At 36.7% G+C, this 24,241-nt stretch overlaps 1 protein-coding gene across 6 annotated transcripts in view; it reads right to left on the bottom strand.

The window, feature by feature from the left end:
- The window catches only part of EHBP1 (EH domain binding protein 1), a 365,545-nt gene that overhangs the window by 209,369 nt on the left and 131,935 nt on the right, over window positions 1-24,241 (bottom strand). For all 6 annotated transcript variants that reach the window (XM_056127059.1, XM_056127052.1, XM_056127043.1 and 3 more), the window contains exon 6: window positions 2,113-2,294. In XM_056127059.1, the coding sequence (XP_055983034.1) occupies window positions 2,113-2,294 (182 nt within the window). The remainder of the gene's footprint in view (window positions 1-2,112; window positions 2,295-24,241) is intronic.

The following is a 24,241-nucleotide window of genomic DNA, read 5'->3' on the forward strand; positions in this document are numbered from 1 at the left end:
ATCGAAGAGATTCCACCTTCAAAAACTTTTCTCTGATTGTTTTTTCATTTCTTCCTTTTCTTTCAGCTTGAACTTCAGGATAGGTATGGTCTTTACTTTTATTTTCTCAGTCATCTACTTTACATTTTAAGTTCTTGAGCTAAAATACTCACTTCCAGTCTGCACTGCTTCCCTACCACACTCACTCAGATGTCAACTTCCCAAAGAGACTTACTGTTATCTACCAAGCCATTTGTTGCTCGGAGATGAGTGACAAACATCTCATTCTGACTGACGCACAGAATCCAGTCTAATCAGTCAAGCAGACATGGCCAATTATAGTAACCACATTCCACATTCATAACCATAGGATTGAAATGTTTATAGCTGGCTTCTTCCCCTCACCTTTTAAGTCTAGGCACACAATTTCTCTTTCTCCTCTGCCTGACCTTCCACTCCAAGTAGATACTAACCCTTTTACTACCCACATAACATGTACTTACCCTTGACTTGACTATATATGACTTTCAGGGTAAGTACTACTTTTCCCACCCTGTTTTAGGTATGTTCACCTCATTTTATTCTATTAGGATTTTTCTTTTTCTTTTTTATGGTTTTACAATTTATTTCATTATTTTTAAATCTGATATATATTTTTTACTTTTTTATTGAATCGATAACTGTGAGATAGACCCTTACAAAACTGTATATGATAGAATTTTACTTTTTTCTCAGGGGTTTTTGTTGGGAGAGGGTTGGGGCCATACCCCAACTTACTTAATCCTGGCTCTGAACTAAAGAGTCACTCCCAGTGTTGCTTGAGGAACTTAGAGGCAGTGTCAGGGATCAAATCAGAGTTCACTCTGTGCAAGGCTAATGCCTTAGCCCACTACTATCTCTCAAAGCCATAAATTTACTTTTAACAAACTTTTTAACCATATTCCGAAATTATCCTTGTGCAATTCCTATCCCGTTATTAAGAAAATTTCTGAGAAGAATGATTACAGCAAACTGGCTATCTAAATGGTATCTTCCTATGCAATTTTTGAAGACTGAGTCAAAGAACATGAACTGGCAAAAGTTCCTCTAGTTATTTCATCCTCTGTGACTTTCCATTTTCAGGTTTCCTCTCATGTCTCTGCATCAAACTTTAGGAATTGAACTGTTTATACTTCAAAGTACAACAACTTACAATGAAGTTGATAAAAACTATATATATGGTGCCCTATAATATACAACTTAAAACCTGAAAACTGCAGGGACTATTACTGTTAGTTTTCTAGAGTCAAAAGAAGATAAATAACAAACAGTTCATTTGATTCAGACTCTGCAACAAGAATGGAAACAATGACTGGCATATAAATATGATGTTCTTAACTGCTGCAGTCTAGTGAGTGAAAGCTGTTTTCCTGCAGTGGTTTTATTTTTTTTATTTTTTTTTTAAATTTTTATTAGTGAGACACCATGAGGTACAGTTGTAGACTTACAAATTTTTGTGCTTGGGTTTCAATTATACAATGATCAAAAACCACTGCTGTAGTTTTATTTTTTTTAATTTATTTTATTGAATCACCATGAAAAAAGTTACAAAGCTTTCAGGTTTAAGTCTCGGTCATACAATGATCAAACACCCATCCCTTCACCAGTAATTATTTTTCACCACCAAGAACCCCAATATACCCCTCCTCCTACACCTCCTGATACCTGTGAGGCAGATGATTTCTACTTAACTCTCTCTCTACTTTGATTACATTCATTATTTCAACAAAAGATGCACCATTATTGATTGGAATTTCCCTCCAACAATCAGAACTGCTGAAAAGGCATTGTGAAATAATTTGTTTTCTATTGCTGGTTATGAAAACCATATGAAGTTGTGTGGCTGTTTTGGATTTCTGATATTTTACTAATTAAGTCTGAAGGGATTTCTTCCAAGAGCCGGATAATTACAAGATTGGTTTATGTGCCTCTGGTGCCATGGCCATGACGAAGAGCCGCTCGTGGGGGGCAACTCGCAGCCTCGGTAGGGTGTGAAGGATGTGCTGGTTCCACCCCCTCCCCCCATTCCATGAGACCCTGCAATGATTTTAAAAAACAGATTCTGAAGTAACTTATTTGACAAAAGAAACTTACGTGGCTTTTCCTTCCCTGAGGAAAATGCAAGATAATGAAAATTGGAGAGTGGCAGACACAACTTTTTTAGATAATGGCTTGAACTTTAACTTGACATCAGTCTGAGTTGGCATAGGGCTTGCATACTGTTTCATGTTGATGCTGCTAGTAGCAAGAGCTTTCCTTCGACCAGAAGGGGATTCCTAGAAGACAAAAACGTAATTTGAAGTTGTTTATAGTAAAATATTATAAAACATGATTTTAATAATATGGTTAAACAGCAATTAAGAGCTTATGTTTCCAAACCTGAGTACCCAAGAACAGATGACTGGATAAAGAAACTATGCTACATCTACCCAATGGAATACTATGCAGCTATTAGAAAGAATGAAGTCATGAAATTTGCTTACAAACAGATTGACAAGGAGAGTATCATGTTGAGTGAAACAAGTCAGAAGGAGAGGGACAGGTAGAAAATCACTGCATTCATTTGTGGAATATATCATCTATCTATATTATATCTATAGATAGATAGATATTCCAGGAGACAGGGGCCAGGAGGACAGGTTAATGAAGCTTGCTTCAAGAGTGTGTGTGTGTGTGGGGGAAGGGTACAGGTAAAGAGATATAGATATAACTGATAACCTTTCATTATCTGTATTGCAAACCACAAGACCCAAAAGAAAAGGGGGGGTGGAGAAAGAGAGAGAGAGAGAGAGAGAGAGAGAGAGAGAGAGAGAGAGAGAGAGAAAGACTGAGAGAGAGAGCGCCTGTCATAGTGGGAGGCGGTGGGATGGGGTGGAGGGTGGGAGGGGCAGGTGGGAGGGAAATTGGGACCAATGGTGGTGGGAAAAGTGTGACTGAATCACTGTGATCCAATTAAAAAATAAATGAACGGGGGAAATAAAAAACTTGTTTCCAATGAGTTCCTGTATCACAGGTTTCCTATCCTTAAGTAAGCAGTTATAAAATTGGACTATACTGCCCAGGCAAAACTAAGGGAAGATTAGAACAATTCTAAATATCTCAAGAAATGAAAGTCAGAAAAACACAAACTAGGACAGAAGGTCTCTTGAGTTCCTATAAAACAGAGGATAAGACACAGGACTACGTATCAACATACACTCAATAATTTCTGTCCTTTAATTTAATGTAACTGCATTTCTGTAATATAAATCAACTTTTGGAATGTCTAGTTTTTAATAGAATCCCAGTTTATGTGGATTCATATTTCACTTTGTCTATATTATCTGAAAACAAGCTATCCTGTAATTAATTTTAGCCTTATTGCTTTCCAGGACTTTTTCTGATCATTCTAGTCAGCAGTTTTCACTCCCTTCCCTAAGCTTACATATATTAAAGAAGAAACAAGTCAGTTTCTCATGTGTGTGTGTAACTGACCCATGTGTGTGTGTAACTGACCCAGCAGATCCCCAAATTCTCTAAGCAACTATTTCCAAGTTGTTGCTAATGAAAGACCAAATGACATCTACTTAATATCAAATGTGTTTAACATTTTATTAATAATCTATCTCATTTCCAAAACTATTCTTTCAACATAGTAGTCTAGGAGAATAATGAAAACAGGATTTAATTATGATATATGTATAAAACCAGTGTCAATTCTTGGGAGATGTGATGATGTGTAAGATATTATGTGTTCTAAAGGCAAGGGGGAAATTTAAACCAGGAGTTATAAACCATCATTCCTCAATGTTTACAGTTTTAATTTGAACAAAAACTGACGATCTTATTTCCAAGCTTTGTGACCTTGAGTATAGTAGTAAATTTGAACCTCGGTAACTGTTTTTATAACATAAGGAGACTAAAGAGAAATCTCTTCAAGTTCAACAAGTTTTCTATAAAATTAATTATTCAATTGAAACAAAAAATTACCATTAACATTTGAGGTAATAATAACTCTATTTCTCCTATAATTGATTTGCCTGCCTAACTAAAAATATACTAATTTAATCAAAACATTAAAGCAGCATTTTAAAAGATTGACATTTCTGCCAAAAGAACAAGTGAAATGTGATGTAGCATCCCTAAAGAACACCTTTTTTAAAAATGTGGTCTTATCTGTCAGATTATGCATGGCAATATTATACAGAACTATTAGTGCATGTAGATACCTTATGAATGAATTTCAAAACGCATCAAACACTTGAGAAGGATTTAAGCCCTCTCAGAAGAAATACTTAAGAATATGCAAATACCTTTAACTGAATCAAGTTGAACAGATGTCACTATCCCAAACAATACAAATGTTCTTTCCCTGACCGCTACTGTCAATCAAAGAATAAGATTAAGGAATAAGGTTTTGAAAATGTGCAAAATAAAAAAAAAAGCATGATCCTGGAGTATCAATTTATTACACTGATATAAACCGTATTCTTATCGTACCTTTAGAATACAAAACCCTACATGTAAAATTTAAAATCTGTGTTTTAAAGCATGACATACCAAATGTCACATATTATTTTTATTATTTATTTATTGGTTTTGGGGCTACATTCAGCTGTGCTCAGGGCTTATTCCTGGAGCTACCTCAGGGGATCACTGTTGCAACCCATACAGAGTACCAGGAATTTAACCCAGGTCAACTGCATGCAAGGTAAGCACCTTAGTCACAGTACAACAATCTCGCCAGCCCTTAATTTTAAGTATTTATTTATTTATTTATTGGGTAACACCCGGCAATACTCAGGAGTTACTCCTGCATCTACGCTCAGGAATTATTCCTAGAGATGCCAGAGGACCATATGGGATGCTGGGGATTGAACCTGGCTCAGCAACATACAAGGTAAAAGTCTTACCTGTGATATTTTTTCTAACTCCGTATTTTTAGATTTTTATTATACAAATATCTCAAAGTGTAGTGTTGATTCCTTAATATGAATTTAATTATCACAATATTTATCTACAAAAATTAAGACACTTGGAAATGAACATAATTTTGAATGTTTGGTTTAAGGTTGGTCGCTGCATAGTTTAAATTTCTACTGATATTCAATGTTTAAAATTTTTTTTTTATTAAAAAGACAAATAAAATGTCTTCTGCTGAATTCAGGATGTTTTTAAAGTATTCAGTCAATAGATGTCTCTGAAACAGCAGGAAATAAAAGCAACTAAATTTAAAACACAATTAATAATTCCATTTAATTGAGGACTTATTCAGTAACAGTGAGCAGAACAGGGCTCTTCTGATCCATTAACATAGGATCTCGTGGAGGTCATGCCCATTCAATCAGCTTAATCAATGGCTCAATAAATAGCAATAATCCTACATTATTTAAAAAAATAACAACAAGAACAAAAAAATAGGACTCACTAGAATCTAGGTCTTTATTGGGAAAGTAATCTAAATACTATTTTTAGTAATCCTTCATCTAATTCAGAAGTTTTCCTCCTTCATTCATTCATTCATTCATCATCCTGTTAATCGTCGATTGCCTCGAGCAGGCCCCAGTAACGTCTCTTTCATCCTAGCCCTGAGATTATATTCACGGCTCTTTAGGAGAATGAGACCCATCATTGTTACTGGTATTTGGCATATTTGGTACGCCACAGGGAGTTTGCCAGACTCTGCCCTGTGGGCAGGCTACATTCGATAGCCTGCAAGTTTGTCCAAAGTAGGAATGAGATAATAAGATGTCAGATAAGATGTCTGCCGCATTTGCGGCCGCGCGGTTCCGGGATCTGGATTTTATAGTCTCTGAGTCTTGGCCGCTGATGGGATTACACGGCGCCAGGGGGCCAGGTGGTGGGTGTGACCCCCGCCTACTGGAATTTGGAGGATCTGGGTGGAAGATGCTCGACTCCTAGAATCTAGGTCTTTATTGGGAAAGCAATCTAAATACTATTTTTAGTAATCCTTCATCTAATTCAGAAGTTTTCCTCCTTAAAATTAGATAAATCTGAGCAAATACAATTTTAAAAGAACACTAACAAGAAAGTCATTAGGATCTTTCATAACTCTAAGTCCTGCTCCATAAGTTTTCATTTGATAAAAGTAAATTTACCTCAACAACCAAGATTGATATTACAATTAACTGCACTGTTTTATGAGTATGTCATTTGCACTCTATAGAATTCTTAAAAGGACCATGAGTCAATCATGCAGAAGGTGAAATTAGAGAGAATTATAGCTACTGTTCTCAGAGATTCTAATACTATTTTATATCATGTGCAAGCTAAAGGACAGAAATTTAAAAGTTCAGTACGAGAAACTCTTACAGAAACAAAATCAAATCAGAAAATTTAGTAAGAAATGTTTACAGGGTCTGGAGAGATGCCTTGCATGTGCCTGACCTGGTACTCCCCCACATGGTTCCACAAGCTGGCTAGAAGCGATCCGTGAGTGCAGAGCTAGGAATAAGCCCTTGAGCACCTCTGGGTATGGGGTAACAAAAAAATTGTAGTGATTGTTTACATATATGTAAGTCTAAGTTTTATTTCTAGGGTTAGGTTTACAAGTCTATTTATATACGAACTTGACAGTATTTAGAAAATGATTTCAAAACTTCTAAAGCAGTAGTTCTTAAAAAAATTATATGCCTAGATTCCATCCCTAGAAATCCTATAGAAGTTAAACTAGACATAAGCCAAGAACTGGGTGCAATTCTAAAGCTTTCAAGTACCTCCCTGTTCCCCTCACACTGTGCTCCTCCCTACCCCACCAGTTCATGTAAAATCACTTTCAAATTTTATGGTAACAACTGTCATTATTATGAAAGTTCTTGCCTATGAATCCCTATTTCTTTAGTCCAGTCATCTGTAGTCACACAGAATTAGACAAACATGAATAAGACTGTAAAACCAGCATCTACTCAAGAGTTAGTCTCTGATGTATTTATTCACCCTTTTTGAGTGTCATTTCATACTTCCACACTGGCAAATAATTTTAGACACTGGACATTACCAAGTGTTGGTAAATAAGAGTGCAGAGAGTTTAAATTGAGTCACTATAGCAAATAATTTGACTTGTAAAGCCGAACATATGAATACACTTCCTATCTATAACACAATCATTTACCTGGAACATATTTCTAGAATGAAAATAGATAATCATGGGATATGTTTATTTTTAACTTTACTCAAAAAAGTCCAATTACTTCCAAAATGGTTGTATTTCCTTAATAATGTTTCCATTATTCCAGGGCCAAAGCAATAGTACAGCAGGTGTTTGCCTTGCATGTGGCCGATCTGGGTTCGATCCCTAGCATCCCATATGGTCCCCGGAGCACCGCCAGGAATAATTCCTGAGTACAGAGCCAGGAGCAAATCCTGTGCATCACTGGGTGTGACCCAAAAAGCAAAATAATAATAATAATGTTTCCATTATTCCATACTTATTAATACTTTATATTTTCATTTTCCTACTTCACCAATCTTGAAAATTATCAAATATTTCAACCAATCTTGTTTTAATTTTCTTTAAAAGTATAATAAATTATTTTTCATAATTTATTGGCTTATGTTAAAAAAACTTAATGCAGAAGTACTGCTATTTATTCAGCCACTGATTATGCTGACTGAAACAGGCATGAATTCCACATTACATTTTTTTTTACTTTTTTATTAAATATCCATGAGATAGACCATTACAAAGCTGTTCTTGATTGGGTTTCAGTCATACAATGATCCAACACTTATCCCTCCATCATTTCCCATCACCAATGTGCCCTATGTCCCTCCCACTATCCCCCATCACTCCATACCCCATCCGCAGTCTCCCTTTATTTTTATGCATTATGGTTTGCAATACAGGTACTAAGAGGTCACCGTGTTTGTTCAGGACATTCAGTATTTTTATCAGGATGGTAAAGCTAGAGTAGCTTTTTATCTGGGAGGCAGCTTTGAGGTGTGGACGTGACTGCCAAGGCTTCCAAAAGTACAGGGAGGTGGGGGGGGGGGGGAGGGATAGCCCAACCCTGAGAAAGCCTGGAGATTTCAGTCACAAAGCCCACATTCCCAAATTTTCAGCAGATTATATCTTGGTGGGATGGAACAATAGCAAAGCAGTAGGGCATTTGCCTTGCACACAGCCAACATGGCCAACCCGAGTTCGATTCCTCCGCCCCTCTCAGAGAGCCTGGCAAGCTACAGAGAGTATCTCGCCTGCATGGCAGAGCCTGGCAAGCTACCCGTGATGTATTTGATATGCCAAACACAGTAACAACAAAGTTTCCAATGGAGACGTTACTGGGCCCGCTCGAGCAAATTGATGAACAACGGGAGGACAGTGACAGTGACAGTGATATCTTGGTGAGGTCCATCCTGAAATGGTGGAGTCAGGCTGGGTGCATGACAGTACTTTTGGATTGTACAAGCAAGCAGTTGCCGGGGGTTCCTTTTGGCAGGCACCAGGCTATCCTGCCCCCCTCTAATTTACCTGGTCTGTTCAGCCTTATGCGGTGCTAGATTAATTGCTGCTTTTTATCTCTTTTGAATTCATTTATGGGTCTCTTAAGTAAGATCGGAGGAAGAGCTTTCATAGTGGTGCCAGAGTTGGTTCGTGGGGGTTACTGCCAGTGCTACCAAGAGTGACAAGTGGGGAGAGGTAGCCCATCCCAACTCTGAGAAAATCTGGAGATTTGAGTCACAAAACCTGCATATCCAAATTTTCAACAGGTTAATAACTCAGTTAAGTCTGTCCTCAGACAGTGGAGCCCAGCTGGGGGCATGGCTGCAACTTTGGACTGAGGGAGCAAACTGCTGCTGGGAGCTCTTCTTGGGTTGGCACCAGGCTACTGCACCCCTCTCTAATTTTCCCCAGTCTGCTCAGCCTTGCAGGGTTCAAGATTAAATGCTGCATTTGATCTCTTGAGATTTATTTATGGGTCTCTGAAGGCTGAAAAAATGAGCCTGTACAGCTGAGGTGGAGGTGGTTTGTGGACATGACTCTCTATTCCTAATTTTTGGTCATTTCTCAGGAAATGTGGTTCCAAGTTGTTGGGATCTGGCCAGAGGTACAGCGGCAATTTTAGAGTATCAGGAAGCCTGAAGGCACCATGAGGCTGCTGGTGCACTCGCCCCATAGGTACAATTTGACCTGCTGGTGGCATCATAACTATCATAATTATCTGAAAAATTTTGCATTCTTTCTACTTTCCTATTTATTTTTTAGTTTGTAAATTTTCATTTAATTTTTTATTAAGATGGCATGCTTTTTAGGATAGCATTATTTTATAAATCAATCCTTGGGAAAATGATCAAAGCTATCACGTTCCCCAACTTCAAAACGTATTACAAAGTGGTAGTAAATAAGATAGCATGGTATTGGAATAAAGAAAGACCCTCTGATTAGGGGAACAGAGTTCAAGATCCTGACACAGACCCTCAAATATATGATCATTTAATCTTTGATACAGAAGCAAGAAATAGGAAGTGGAGCAAGGAAAGCCTTTTCAACAAGTGGTTCTGGGAGTACTGGGCAGCTACATACAAAAAAAAAAGTGAACTCAGACCCTTTCTAACATCATGCACAAAATTCTGATAAAATGGATTAAATACCTCAATATCAAGACCAGAGTCCATAAGGTACATAGAGACCTCCATGACATTGAAGCTAAACGCGTCATAAACAACAAAGCACCACTGACTAAGCAAGTAGAAGCAAAGATAAACAAATGGGACTATATTAAACCAAGAAGCATCTGCACCTCAAAGGAAATGATGACCAGGATACAAGACAGCCCATGTAATAGGAAAAATTACTTACCCAATATTCATCTGATAAGGGGCTAATTTCAAAGATATATATAAATCAATATAAATCAAAGTTCCCTGGTAGAACTTTGCAAGAGAGAAAACATCTAAATTCATCAAAAAAAGGGGAAGAAATGAACAAAAACATCCTTAAAGAAGAAATACGAATGGCCAAAAGGCACATGAAAAAAATGCTCTACATCACTAAACATCAGGGAACTACTGCACAGAGATTCGATTCACGATCATGATCACGATCATCCTGTTGTTCGTTGATTGCCTCGAGCAGGCACCAGTAACGTCTCCTTCGTCCTAGCCCTGAGATTTTAAAAAGTGCCATATTCAAGTCTCTTTCAGGGTTAGGAGAATGAGACCCATCATTGTTACTGATATTTGGCATATTGGGTACACCACAAGGAGTTTGCCAGACTCTGCCGTGTGGGCAGGTTACATTCGGTAGCCTGCCAGGTTGAGATTAAAAAAAAAAAGTACCATGATTTACAAATTTGACATAATAAAGTTGTTTCAGTCAATGTTCCAAGATCAATTCCACCACCAATGTCCCCTTCCCTCCACAAATATACCCAGGTTCCCTCCAACTCCAACAAATTTATTTCATGTTACTTGCTCTAACAAAACTTACATGAATGCCAAATGGAATTATCAGAAAGTAAATCAATATAAATCAATCTGTGATGACCAACTGCTACATGATTTTAACCTATGTAAATAAATTCAAATCATTAAATACAATATAGTATAATGCCTATTCTCATTTACATAACTAAGTTTTCAACTTCGGCATCTAAAATATGTTATATTAAGTTTTTATTTTGTACTTGGATTTTGCTGTATTAAATTTTGTACTTTGATCTTACTAATTATCATGTCTTCCCTGCCATAATAAAACTTCTTAAAAATCTGTGTTGATATACTTTGTGAAACAGGCGCTGTAGCACTGTCTGTAGCACTCTATTGCTCGTCGATTTGCTCGAGCGGGCCCAGTAACGTCTCCATTGTGAGACTTGTTGTTACTGTGTTTGGCATATCAAATACGTCACAGGTAGCTTGACAGGCTTTGCTGTGTGGGCTACTCTCGGTAGCTTGCTGGGCTCTCTGAGAGAGACAGAGAAATCGAACCTGGGCCGACCAGGTCAGCCGTGTGCAAGGCAAATGCCCTACTAGCTGTGCTATTGCTCCAGCCCTATGATATAGGCAAAATCTACAAATGTGAAATTTAGTAAGAGTGAAGAGAATTAAGAAAATTTTAATGGAAAAAATATGAATAGGACAATAAAGGTACAGAGTGTCTTATCCTAAGAAAAGGAATATTGGTTTTAAAACAAAAATATTATATTATAGATTCTGCTTGTATCTGCATTAATAAAGGAAAGGCTGCAATAAAAATATCTCTGGATGAAGAAAACTTATTGGATATAGGAAATTGATGTAAATGAGATGTTAATTCATTATTGAAAATGTTTAAAATCCCTTAGCAAGCTAGAAGTAAATAAACCTTTTTTAATCTACTATAGGGTAACCATATGCACCATTAGTGAATGCCATACTCAATGTCACATGCTGAGAAGTTTTTCCTGTCCTTTAAACAACTTCTTTTAATGATTCTTGCAAAAGTGGTTTCAAAGCTATAAACTCCCTAAGTTATTATCTGTCCATGAAGCTCTATATTGTTCCCTTCAAATCTGTAAGATAGATAACCTAACTACATAAAGTATTCTTGGTAAGGTGTTCATTTCATTGTTTTGGTACTATATTCCTCCATACTTTTCTGGCTTGGAGTGTCTTGTTTGATAGATATAATGTAAATCTTCCGGGCTTTCCTTTGTATGCAAGTTCCTTTTATGATCTTATTATTTTCAATATTATGCCTCTATTTTTGGATTTTGTCATTTTGAGTACTTGAGAGTTTTCCTGGTTGAGTGTTGTATTTTTGCTAGAACTCTTTAGACCTCTTGGATCTCAATGCCCATATTCCTCAACTCTGGGAAATTGTTATCAATTATTTCTTTAATTTTTGTTTCTTCATCACATTTGCCTTCATGTTCTTCATGATTTTTAATGATTCTTGCATTATTCCTCTTGAACTCACCCTATAGTTCTCTGGCATGCTACTCATTTCTTTCCAGACTATTTTCCTCCTTCTGTTGTTTCCCAGAGATTTCCTCATCTTGGGGCTCCTTGATCTTTCCTTGATCTTTTGCACAGCTGCTGTTATTCTATTGTTCCAGAGCTTTGATTGAGGATTTTTTTTTAACCAATTTCCTTGTTCTTCATTTCTGATTGTAGTAGTTTCTGATTTTGACTCATATTTCCTGTATTTTGCTAACTACCTGTTTCACGTCTTTGAGCTCATTAAACATCCTCATCGATGGTGTACTAAAGACACTGTCTCAAGATTTACTGAGCTAGTTGGTATTGTATCTCCAGTGACAGTGTTTTTGCTCAATGAACTTGGTGGTCTTTTACATGTTTTCGACATTGGTTTTCAAGTGTTTCTGCCATCTTTTGGGTCTTTGTAGTTAGACCCCCTGGAAGATGCTGAGGGATTAGGCTGGGGCGGGGTGTGTTCTCTTTCTTTTCTGTCCATCTTAAATGAATGACAGGAAAAGTAACTGTAAACAGTAATTTGTTAAGCAGATAGATCTGTCACGCATGTGGCCTCGAGCTTCAGGAGCTGCGGTATGGGCTAGTTAAAATGGTGCAGATCAGATGTGGAGGCTGCTAGGACCAAGCTGAAAGAGAGTGGCTCTACCTCCCAGCTGGGAAGCAGGACCAGTGATGTTAGCAAAGACTAGCCCCACCTGAATGGTAGAGCAGCAAGCAGAAGTTCTGCTATTTATCTTTTAAGCCACTGATTATATATGTATACCAGTACTAAATCCATTGTAATTTATATGTACTGTGATTTTCTTCTTCCAAACTGGGACTGGTATTTTCACTCTCTTAGAATCTTTTAAATGAGCCCAACTTCTTGATTGAAAACAACCTTTTCCTTTTATATCTCCTTTGTTTCCTTTCCATTTTGAGAAAAATCTTCCTAACTCTGAGGTGATAAAGGCTACTCTCACACACTGCCAAAAACTTTTTATACCTCCAGATTCATATTTAAGCATCCTTAACCCTAAATTTTTTGCATGCATTTTCACACTGAGATCCATCTCTCTCTGGCCCCTATTGAGATCTGTCTCTGCTTTATACTTTAACAGAAAGCTGAATTCTTTTATCTACTCATATTCAATCTGTGTAATATGTTGTCTCAAAAGCATTTAAAAAAGAAAATCAAGCCCTATAAAGATATGTAGTTGGGAAAGATGGGCACATTTTAATGATATTTTCTGAAAATTTGGGACTTTTAATTTAAAAAAAAGTGGCAGTTTCTTAAAGGTTAATAGTAATGTGGAATCTGAAACTCTACAAGACATTTTTCAAAATGCTGAATTAAAATTCATTGCTCTACCATGCATGTTGAATGAATTTTTACTCACACGATTTTTTAATGTTGACACATTTTCATTATACAATACCAAAATAACTACATTTACTTATATCATTACATATTCTATCATATAAATCGTTAAGCATTTGGGAAGCTCTCAAGTTTACAGTGGTATTTACACTTTTTTCAAAATTCTAATTTTCATTTGTAAATTTGAATTTTATCACTGGCAGCAAATATTTTTTTCATTCGTGATCACTGTGTTTAATTTCAAGAAAATGTTTGCCAAATAAATACCCAAGTATGTATAATGATTGTTGATAAGTTTTTCAAGTAAAAAAGGTGTTCCAGGAAAAAAAAAAGCAGTGAGTTAAAAACTCAAATGATCACACATGTGCCTTTTTGTGAGTAACTGTCTTTACAATGCAGCACAAATGCTTTATATTTTTTATTTTTTCATAAAAATATTAGAATATTAAGACATGTCAATGTTATGAAATTGGTCATTTTATTACATTAAAAAGATAAAGGTGATATAGCTTCTATACAACTAATACTAAGAACAGAGAGGCAATTTCCTCACTGTCATCTTCTGCGAACTGAGTGTATTTCTTTTTCATCCTTATGCTGATGGTGCGGCTCTGGGATGTCAGCTTTGTGCAATAACAGGATCTCATTAGAACTGCCTTCTTGGGGGAATAAGGTTGCTAGACATTTACATTACCACCATACTGTGGTAAAAGCAGTAAGTCATAAATTCTATGGAAATGGACAACGGAAAATATGATCAATGCTTATCTTATAGACTTCCTGTTTTCCATTAAACAAATAAACTTCTTTGGACATTTTCCATCTGTGTCATTTTGGAAGTGCATTTTAAAAGATTATTTTGGTCATATTTTACCCAAGCTTTTGGCTCTTTTTCAATAAGAGAGTTTCCATGCTAATTTGTCACATTGCCAGAAGTAAAATCCTTTATTTAAATTTAACAGAACAGAACTAGAGCTTTTCCTACCCCTGATCCCCCATGGTCTTTCAACTGTACTCAAGACTTGGGGACCACTGCCAGACAGTCTACACCAGCAAGGCCAGCAGTTCGATGGAACAGTCCTTTGATGCCCAGGATAACCCATCCACCCAAGTGGTGCTCAGGGGCTTCTAAGATCACACCTGGTGGTGCTATAGGGCCTCTAGGCTGCACCTTGCAATGTTCAGGGACCTCATGGAAATGGGGATCAAGTAAGGTATGTTCTTTAACCCCTATACTATCACTCTGGACCCCAGAACTAGATAAAAAAATAATTTTGATAATTAACACACTATTCACCTGTTTCACAGTGACCTACATTCTTCAATATAGTAATTATTAGTGATTTAAGATTATTTAGAGTGTTGGGTGAGGCTTATGTCTTCCATGCAGCAAATTCCAGTTCAATATCCAGCACCATATTGACCCCCAAGCATTGCAGGATACAGCCCTAAAGGTCCCTGAGCATATAGGGTAGAGCCATGAACTCCCCCACTCCCAGCTCTGTCAAAGTGACTGGTGTGATAGTCCCAGCACAATAAAGGCGTGAATAACACTACATCCTTAAGACCTTTGCAATGCACAGCTGCTTTACCAAAAACTACTGAGAAGGGCTGGGAGAGCCCCCTAGAGAACAGCTTGAGAGCCACACCCATCACAAAAATATTTGAGAAATGACTTTAATGGAATTCTCTAAATGTAAACCTGTGTTCATCAATGCAACCATGCAATTCTCTGGTAGTTTGTCTTCTTAGCTGCCATGTTTCAAAATCACTTTCAACAAGCAGAAAGTATCCAATGATGAAGCAATGCTTGAAGCACATAGCCTTCTAAAGTCTCACAGGAAATTGTGGGATTTTATTCTTTCTTATCAGAATTCTAAATTCTGCTCTGATTTTATACAATCTTGAATCAAACACTGGAGAAATGAAAGCACAGGAAAATAGAATTCTAAACAGCATTATAAGGATATGCCAACAGATAAATGCTTAAAAGTCTCATTATTAGATTGCACCCACTGTCTTATGATTATGCGGATTATTTCACAGCAAAGAATGAACATAATCGTTTGTGAATATAAAGGTTTTCTCTACAAATTAAAAATCCAAATTGTCAAATGAGGGACTGTGGAGTTAGGTCCTTAGGAGTTTCCTAATCTGGCATGCCAATGGGGTACGGGGTGGTGGAGGAGATCAAACCATTTCTAACATTTACCAAATATGTTTCCTTCAAATTCAACCTGTGTCCCAAGATTTTGTTCTTTCTAAAAATAATTTAATGCGAAACCATGTCAACAACAACAATTTTTATTTAAATTTTCTACAAACACTTGTAAGAGTATTATGACCCAGAATTCTCCCACTTACCTTTATAATAACACTTTTAACTTCATTTTGAAATGATAAAAATTCAATATAGAAGTAAAAACTGTTCTAACTTTTAAAAAATTGTGATGCTGGTCCTTTGAGCTGTCAAAAGTGCTGAAATTCTCGGGCCATGCTGAAAAGATCTTTGCTTCATCAGCAGACCAAAAGGAATACTACAGAATTTAATTTGGAATTCATGGAGCAATTAAATGCTAAAGCAGACATGCCACATGAAGCTCTCTCAACCACAGAGACTTAATTAGAAACCATATCAGCTAAAATAACCAACTTAGATGGTCGGATGGAAGAGACTTTCGTAACGCAAATGTAAACTGAAAGAATCAACATTAAAAATATGTTTAGATAGGATCTAAAAATGTATATATAAACTAATATGTTGATCTTAGAATAAAATATTTCATTCTAAAATGATCTAAATAAAAAGTCTCACACTTCTCAAATACATGAAAACTTAAATATACATTAAAATACAATGTAAAGTACTCAAGCCAAAAGTCTAAGTAAGTATTAGCTCTCCAAATATTTTGGGGGGATGGAGGACATCAAGGGTCGCTACAGATGATACTCAGCCAACCAGGCCAAAAGGTTCATTATAAGGACCTAGTGATGAGACACTGCTAGGGCCCAGATATGCTAGGGACTACCAGCATCAATCTGGTGGTTTTCAGGGATACCAGGGCATCTAGTGGCACTTAAGGACCATGTGGTGCTTGGACAGAACTTGGGTCCTTAGACATGCAAGGAATGTACCCATCATATGTTCCTGATTCCTGAGCTATTTCCTGGCCCCAGTATGTATATAATTATTTAGGTTTTGGGGGCAAACCAGGCAGTGCTCAGGGCTTACTTCAAGCTGTACACTCAGGGGTCACTCCTGGTGGGGCTCACGGAACCATAGGTGGGACTGAGGATCAAACCCTAATTGCTTGTGTGCAGGGCAAGCACCCTGCCTGATGTACTACATTTCTGGCATACATATGCACCAAATATATATGTATATATACATACACATATACATATATATACACACACATATATGTATACATATATGTACATATATTTTTAATGACCCTAAAGTCAAGTCTCCCAAAAGATTACTGAAGGTCAGTTTATATCAACCTCTTCCCCTGTAAAGAGTCACAAAAAGCTTGCTCATATTAATTTATTACACAGTTTTTAAACATTAGGAGACTCACAATAGCAGAGTTATACATTAGTTCTTATTATGTCTTCCAAGAAAAAAATGTCTATTAAAGACAGGATACTAAGGATTGTATCATTCACAAACAACGCTTTAGTAACAATGGCTTGGCTCTTTACAGTTAGACATAATTGGCCGGAGTTCCTGATAAGCACTTAGTGCCCCCTCCTTATCTTCGCTCAGTCACTAACTCAGTGTAGACAAAGCTATAATCATCCTCCCTCAAGTTGGTTCTCCCTTAGTTCTTGCCCCAGAATGAATTGCACCACCATCCATCCAACAAGTTTCCCAATTCCAGGACTTACCAGACAAAGCTGGTTCTAATAAATCACTCCAGAATATGGACCCTTTCTTCATATCCAACACATTTTTCTAAATTAGGCCTCATTATCTGTGAAGAGATCACTACTATAGTGTCTGGTACACATTTTCCATAATTCTGTGAGAGTAGTTAGCTTCTTATTATGCTCTATAATTTTTTTCTAATTATGAGAAAATTCACCAGAGAAAATTATAAAGACACTGGGTAGTAGAAAGGAAATTCACTCAAAACTTTACAAGGAGTTGTAGCACTGTCCTCCCATTGTTCAATGATTTGCTCAAGTGGGCACTAGTAACATCTCATAAGAAAATTGTGAGACTTGTTGTTACTGTGTTTGGCATATTGAATACGTCACGACAGCTTGCCAGGCTTGCCGTGTAGGCGGGATACTCTTGGTAGCTTGCTGGGCTCTCCAAAAAGGGTAGAGGAATTGAACCCAGGTCGGCCGCGTGCAAGGCAAACGCCCTACCTGCTGTGTTGAAACCACAATATTTTAATTCTTTCTACATTTAAAAAGATTGGTGAAAATTAAAAAATAGTACGGTGATACTGTCACTGTCACTGTCCTCCCGTTGTTCATCGATTTGCTCGAGTGGGCCTAGTAACGTCTCCATCTTGAGACTTTGTTGTTACTGTGTTTGCCATATCATACATGTCACGAGTAGCCGGACAAGATCGGTGATACTATTTGCTAAATTTTACATATTTTATAGCTGATATATGTTATATGTGCAAAATACACCCAGGCACATACCAAGCATTGAATCCAGGACATGCGAAGTACACACTCTACACTGTGCTACATTCCAGCCATATTATTTTTCCATTTCAATTGCCCAAGCCATGCTCAGGTGTCTATAGCTTACTCCCAGTGCTATTTGGCCAAGTGGACATGTGGATCCTTGCTAGCCCTGCAGATGTAATGATGAACAGGCCCTGCAGTGCTATAGACTGCCAGACCCAGCCCCGTGGTGCTTGGGAACTCTCACGCTACAACAGTGATGCTCGGGAGGTCTTATAGTGCTAGAATTTGAATTCAGACTATCATTCCTCTGACCATATTTTAAAAACTAAACATAAGTTTGTGAATCCAAATTTTAAAAATTACATACATATTCCCAAGTGTGGTCATATCACAACGTTACACAGTCACTCCACTTTTTTTTTCAGTTAGAAATGATGCTACAATTATCATCACTCTGTCCAGAATATTTTAAGCATTTATACATAATTTTAAAACATTAATAAGGGCGGGAGTTTTGAGTAAAGAACTTTTATGCTTCCCAATGAAATTACAGAAGTTTTGGACAACAGTGTGCAACTGTGTTTACCTCATTTATCACCCCCACAAACAGAACTATTACATATTTTAAATCTTTTGCTAAACTATGGACAATGTGTCTCTGTGATTATATTTGCATTTGATGACTCATGTCCTTGAGTATATTTGTGTGCTTAATGTCATGATGTTTCTCTTTTCTGTTTTGTTCTTGGACCATTCTGAGGTGCTCAGAATTTACTCCTGGCGGGCTCAGGGGACAATATTGGTTTCTGGAGTTCAAATCTAGGTCAGCCACATGAAAGGCAAGCACCTTACACAGTGTACTATCCTCTGGCTCTTTATTTTCTCTTTTATAAAGCTAAACATGCCTTTTGTTCATTTACCCATTTGTATTTTAATCTAAAAAAGAAAAAAAACAATGTCCTAAGTTCTTTACTGAGGCTACAGCTTTTTGTCTAAGACTTTTGGTGCTAATATAATTAATATTTTTTCCTTTTGGTTTCAGTTCTTAGATCTTATTATTTTTACCTTATTTAAATTTTATTTTATACATTTTGTTGGTTTTGGGATGCGCCTGGTTCAATCTCTAGCACTTCATTGTTCCAAGAGCATGGCCAGGATCTACTCCCATGGGGCTGGGAGTAGCACCTAAGAATTTGCATGTGGTCCACCTATTCTTTAATTTTTTTAACTAAAGGGGTGAAAAGAGGCACACCTATCAGTGCCAAGGATTTACTCCTGACCCTGTGCTCAGGAATCACTCCTGGCAGATCTTGGGGAACCATATGGGGTGCCATTGATTGAACCCAAATTGGCCACAAAAGAGCCCTACCTATTGAACTACTGATTCAGCCCCCCAAAATTACTTATTTTTATTTAACAAGTAATTTCTATAATGTGTACATGGGGAAAAATACAACAGACATAAAAGAAAGATAGAAAATTTATTAAGCTAAGGTAATTAAGCTAAAATAGGCCAGTATTTCTGTGTTTCAAGGTTCTGGGTCTCTATTAAGATTCAAGAAACTCTCAAGAGGATTCTAACGAATACTAGTTTGAGATTTATAACGGGATTTTAATACAATTCTCAGCACATAACAGGGCTTACTACTACTGAATATATGTGTAAGTTTGTTTCTTTTAAAGGGGCCACACCTGGCTGTGCTTAGGGCTTATTCTTGGTTTTGCACTCAGGGGTTCACTCCTGGCAAAGCTCAGAGATCCTTATGCAGTGCTGCATAAGTTGTGTATAAGACAAATGCCTTATTCACTGTACTATGACTCTGGCCAAATGCATGAATTTTAATCTATAAAAATAATTAATCATATTGGTCTCTAAGAAACACAAAACTGATAAACCCACTTTAAATCTCAGTTGCAGCACTTGAAGCCTCTACTACAAACAACATCATCAAATAAGTAGGCATGTGTATTTTAATTATGTTGATATACTTTAAAATATATTCAATCAACTGAAAATTACAAGTATAATTTTTTTCCATTTTGAAGATTTAATGCTTTCATCATGTGTTAATACACTTACAAAACCTGACTATAGACGGTGTTATAGATATGAATATGTCAGTTAAATTTCAACTCCAGGAGCAGCCGGTTGTCCTCAATGAGAAATCGTGTGGAGGTAGGACTGTTATTAAACAGCTATCAAGGGAGTATCCTAATAACACTGCTCTTATTTAGAATATTATCAATAATTTGAAACACTGCTCACTAGAATGGCAAGTATCAGATTTGAGTTTATTGGAAAAACTGATTAGGTGGTTGGTTAAAAAAATGTCACAAATGAGCTTCCATTACTAAAATTAAATACAAAAGGAACTGTAAATTAAATATAGTTATTCTCCATCTTTAAAATAATAGGGTATGAAAGTCCAGTAAGGCCTGATTTTCTACTCTGGAGATATGCTCAGAGTCAGTCCCTTAATGATCAATATCAAATCAGGTGCAGATGTCATTTCAACTATACTTTTTTGCATCTCCGGGATATATTCCCAGAAGTGGTATTGCTGGGTCAAATGGGAGTTCAATTTCTAATTTTTTGAGATGTATCCATACTGTTTTCCAAAAAAGCTGAATTATCATTCCCACTAGCTGTGAAGTAAAGTCCCCCTCCCCCCCCCCGCCATACACACCAACACCAGTTGCTTTTGTATTTTTGAATGTGTGTCAGTCTCTGTGGTGTAAGATGGTATCTCATTGTTGTTTTGATCTGCATCTCCCTGATGATTAGTGATGAAGAGTATTTTTTATCTGCCTTTTGGTCATTCGAATTTCTTCCTTGAGAAAGTTTCTGTTCATTTCATCGCCCCATTTTCTGATGGGATTGGATGTTTCCTTCTTGTAGATTTCAACTAGTGCCTTATATATTCTTGATACCAACCCTTTATCAGATGTGTATTGGGTGAATATCCTTTCCCATTCTGCAGATTGTCTTTGTATTTTGGTCACTGTATCTTTTGAGGTACAGAAGCTTCTTAGTTTAATATAGTCCCATTTGTTTATCTTTGTTTCCAGTTGGTTGGTCAGTGGCATGTCATCTTTGAAGATACCTTTAGCTTCAATATCATAGAGGGTTTTGCTGATCTTGTTTTCAATGTACCTAATGGATTCTAGTCTTTAACTCAAATGGTCTTTAACCCATTTTGATCTGACTTTTGTGCATGGTGTTAGGTCGAGGTCTAAGCCCATTTTTTTGCATGCGGTTATCCAGTTATGCCAGCACCATTTGTTAAAGAGGCTTTCCTTGCTCCACTTCACATTTCTTGTTCCCTTATCAAAGATTAGATATTCATACATTTGGGGTTGTGTGTAAGGATATTCTACCCTGTTCTATTGGTCTGTGGCTCTGCCTTTATTCCAGTACCATGCTGTTTTAATTGTTACCGCTTTGTGGTACAGTATGAAGTTGGGGAGGATGATGCCTCCCATCTTCTTTTTCCCAAGAATTGTTTTGGCTATTCATGGGGGGTTGTTGTTCCATATGAATTTCAGGAGTATTTGATCCATTTCTTTGAAGAATATCATGGGTATCCTTATAGGAATCACACTGAATCTGTATAATGGTTTGGGGAGTATTGCCATTTTGACAATGTTAATTCTCCTGGAGCGATAGCACAGCGGTAGGGCGTTTGCCTTGCACGCAGCCAACATGGCTGACCCGAGTTCGATTCCTCCGTCACTCTCGGAGAGCCCAGCAAGCTACCGAGAGTATCTCGCCCGCACGGCAGAGCCTGGCAAGCTCCCCGTGACGTATTCGATATGCCAGACACAGTAACAACAAAGTCTCCAATGGAGACGTTACTGGGCCCGCTCAAGCAAATCGATGATCAACGGGAGGGCCTTTACTTTACTTTTACTTAATTCCCCCAATCCATGAGCAGGGGATATCTTTCTTTTTCCTCATGTTCTCTCTTATTTCTTGAAGTAGCGTTTTGTAGTTTTCTTTGTACAGATCAACAGATGTAGAGAAAGCATTTGACAAGATCCAGCACCCGTTTTGATGAAAACTCTCACCAAAATGGGTTTTGAAGAAACCTTCCTCAAGATAGTCAAAGCCATCTACCACAAACCTATGGCAAGCACTATCCTCAATGGGAAAAAAATAAAGGTCTTTCCTCTAAGATCAGGGACAAGACAAGATTGTGCATTCTCACCACTTCTGTTCAATATAGTACTGGAAGTACTTGCAATAGCGGTTAGGCAAGAAAAAGATATTAAGGGCATCCAGATAGGAAAGGAAGAAATCAAGCTCTCACAGATGATACGATACTATAACTAGAGAACCCTAAATCCTCTACCAAGAAACTCCTAGAAACAATAGACTTGTACAGTAAAGTTGCAGGCTATAAAATCAATACCCAAAAGTCCATGGCTTTTCTATATGCAAATAATGAGACAGAGGAAAGTGACATGAAAAAAGCAATCCTGTTCACAATCGTGGCCCAGAAAATCAAGTATCTCGGAATCAGCTTAACTAAGAAATATTTTTAAGTTCTTCAATGGCCATCATTATCTATCAAAATATAAAACAGCAAGGACTATGAACACTTTGACTTTTTTCAGGTCATTTCATAACTTTGTCTATATTTTTTTCATTGACATAGTTTATATTTGTCAATTTTAAAACACAATCTAATATCAAATACTTTTTCACTGACAAATGTTAGGATGCTGGATCTTGACATATAATGCAGATAAAAATCATCCTCAGAACATTAAGAAAAAACAAACAAAACCTTCTGACATTAACATCCTTTAAATATATACTGTTAAAAATAACATTAAAAAAGAGAGAGAGAAAGCTAGTTCATCAATTACCAGAGTCATTCAGTAGCATTTAAATCACGAAGCAAATGACACTTTTGAGAGGTTCACAAAACAATCTAAAGCACCATTCACGCGATATAAAATTCAAACATCATTGCCATCACCACATAAAAGACAGGGATGGTAGATTTGTGCAAAGCAGAGAATACATGAAAAGACCCATTTGTGGGAGGCACACAACTGCCATAATAACTATGAATACTTGAGCTTGTCTTTATATGTGAAGCAAGAGTACCTTTGCATTCTGCCACCTGGCTTTCAATGTAGTTATATTATGACTGCATTTTAAGGTTTGTTGTTAACATTTTAGGAAACATAGTAACCATACAGCATGTCTTATCTATTCCTTCAGGCAGCTAGCAGTTGTTATATGGACAACTCCAAACCTTTCTGATGGTACAAATAAAATATCACTTAGAATACATCTTGTCATACATTTTCAGATTCTGGTGCCCTAGAACACAAATTTTTATAAATGTTTATTTGCTTTTGAACACAGTGGATTTAGTGTTTTTAAAAATGCTATTTTACCCTGCAAGTAACTAAAAGAGTATGAAAATTAGAATAAAGAGGCATAGAGGGTCCTCATATTGCTGCCCCAACTTCATAGCTTTCAGTATAATTAAATACTTAAATATTTTTGTAGCACTGAGCTTGCTTGAGGGCAAGTTGTAGGATCTTCTTTCTTTAGATTAAAAAAAAAAACAAAACAAAACATATAATTACGAAGGCTTTCTGTGATGTTTTACGTACAGTCTTGCCTAACAGCAGTAAAAGTAGGCAGGTGATTTCTAAAGTACTTTTCAGCTTCAGGGCGATAAAAATATTTTTAAAACACTGAAGGGAAGAAGACATAATTAACCATTAAAATTTAAAATGGAACAATAACATACAGTTTAGGTATAATTTTCTAAAATATAGTATAAAAAGTATATAAAATTGATTAACATTTTCAGCTAAAGGTCTGCAAATATTGGGAAAAGGATGATTCAACATCTCAAATTACTTCCACAATTTACTACCATAAACTGAAAATAAGTAATTTTACTGGTTAAAAGGAACTTTTGAAACAAGAAATTAAAGATAACATGTTTTGTGTGGTATATTTAATAGTCAGCTCTCTGTAAGATGTATATAATCTATCAATCATAATCAAATGTAGAATTCTTATGTTTACAGTATTTAATATCAAACAATTGAAAAATATTTCCTACCTATCAAAGACACTGGAGAGATCATGTGATGACACATCTGTTCAGAACCTTTATTTGTAGTGGAAATGATCAAATATTTCTTATGCATATATTTCTGTAACTCTAGCTACTGCCTATGTCAGATTAATACAGATACATACACATACATAAATATAATGACATCTTGCCAAGTCAAGTACTCTGTAAAGTGCAGTAATTAATG

This window comes from Sorex fumeus, unplaced genomic scaffold, assembly GCF_029834395.1.
Source record: "Sorex fumeus unplaced genomic scaffold, SorFum_2.1 ptg000006l, whole genome shotgun sequence".
Classification (NCBI taxonomy): Eukaryota; Metazoa; Chordata; class Mammalia; order Eulipotyphla; family Soricidae; genus Sorex; species Sorex fumeus.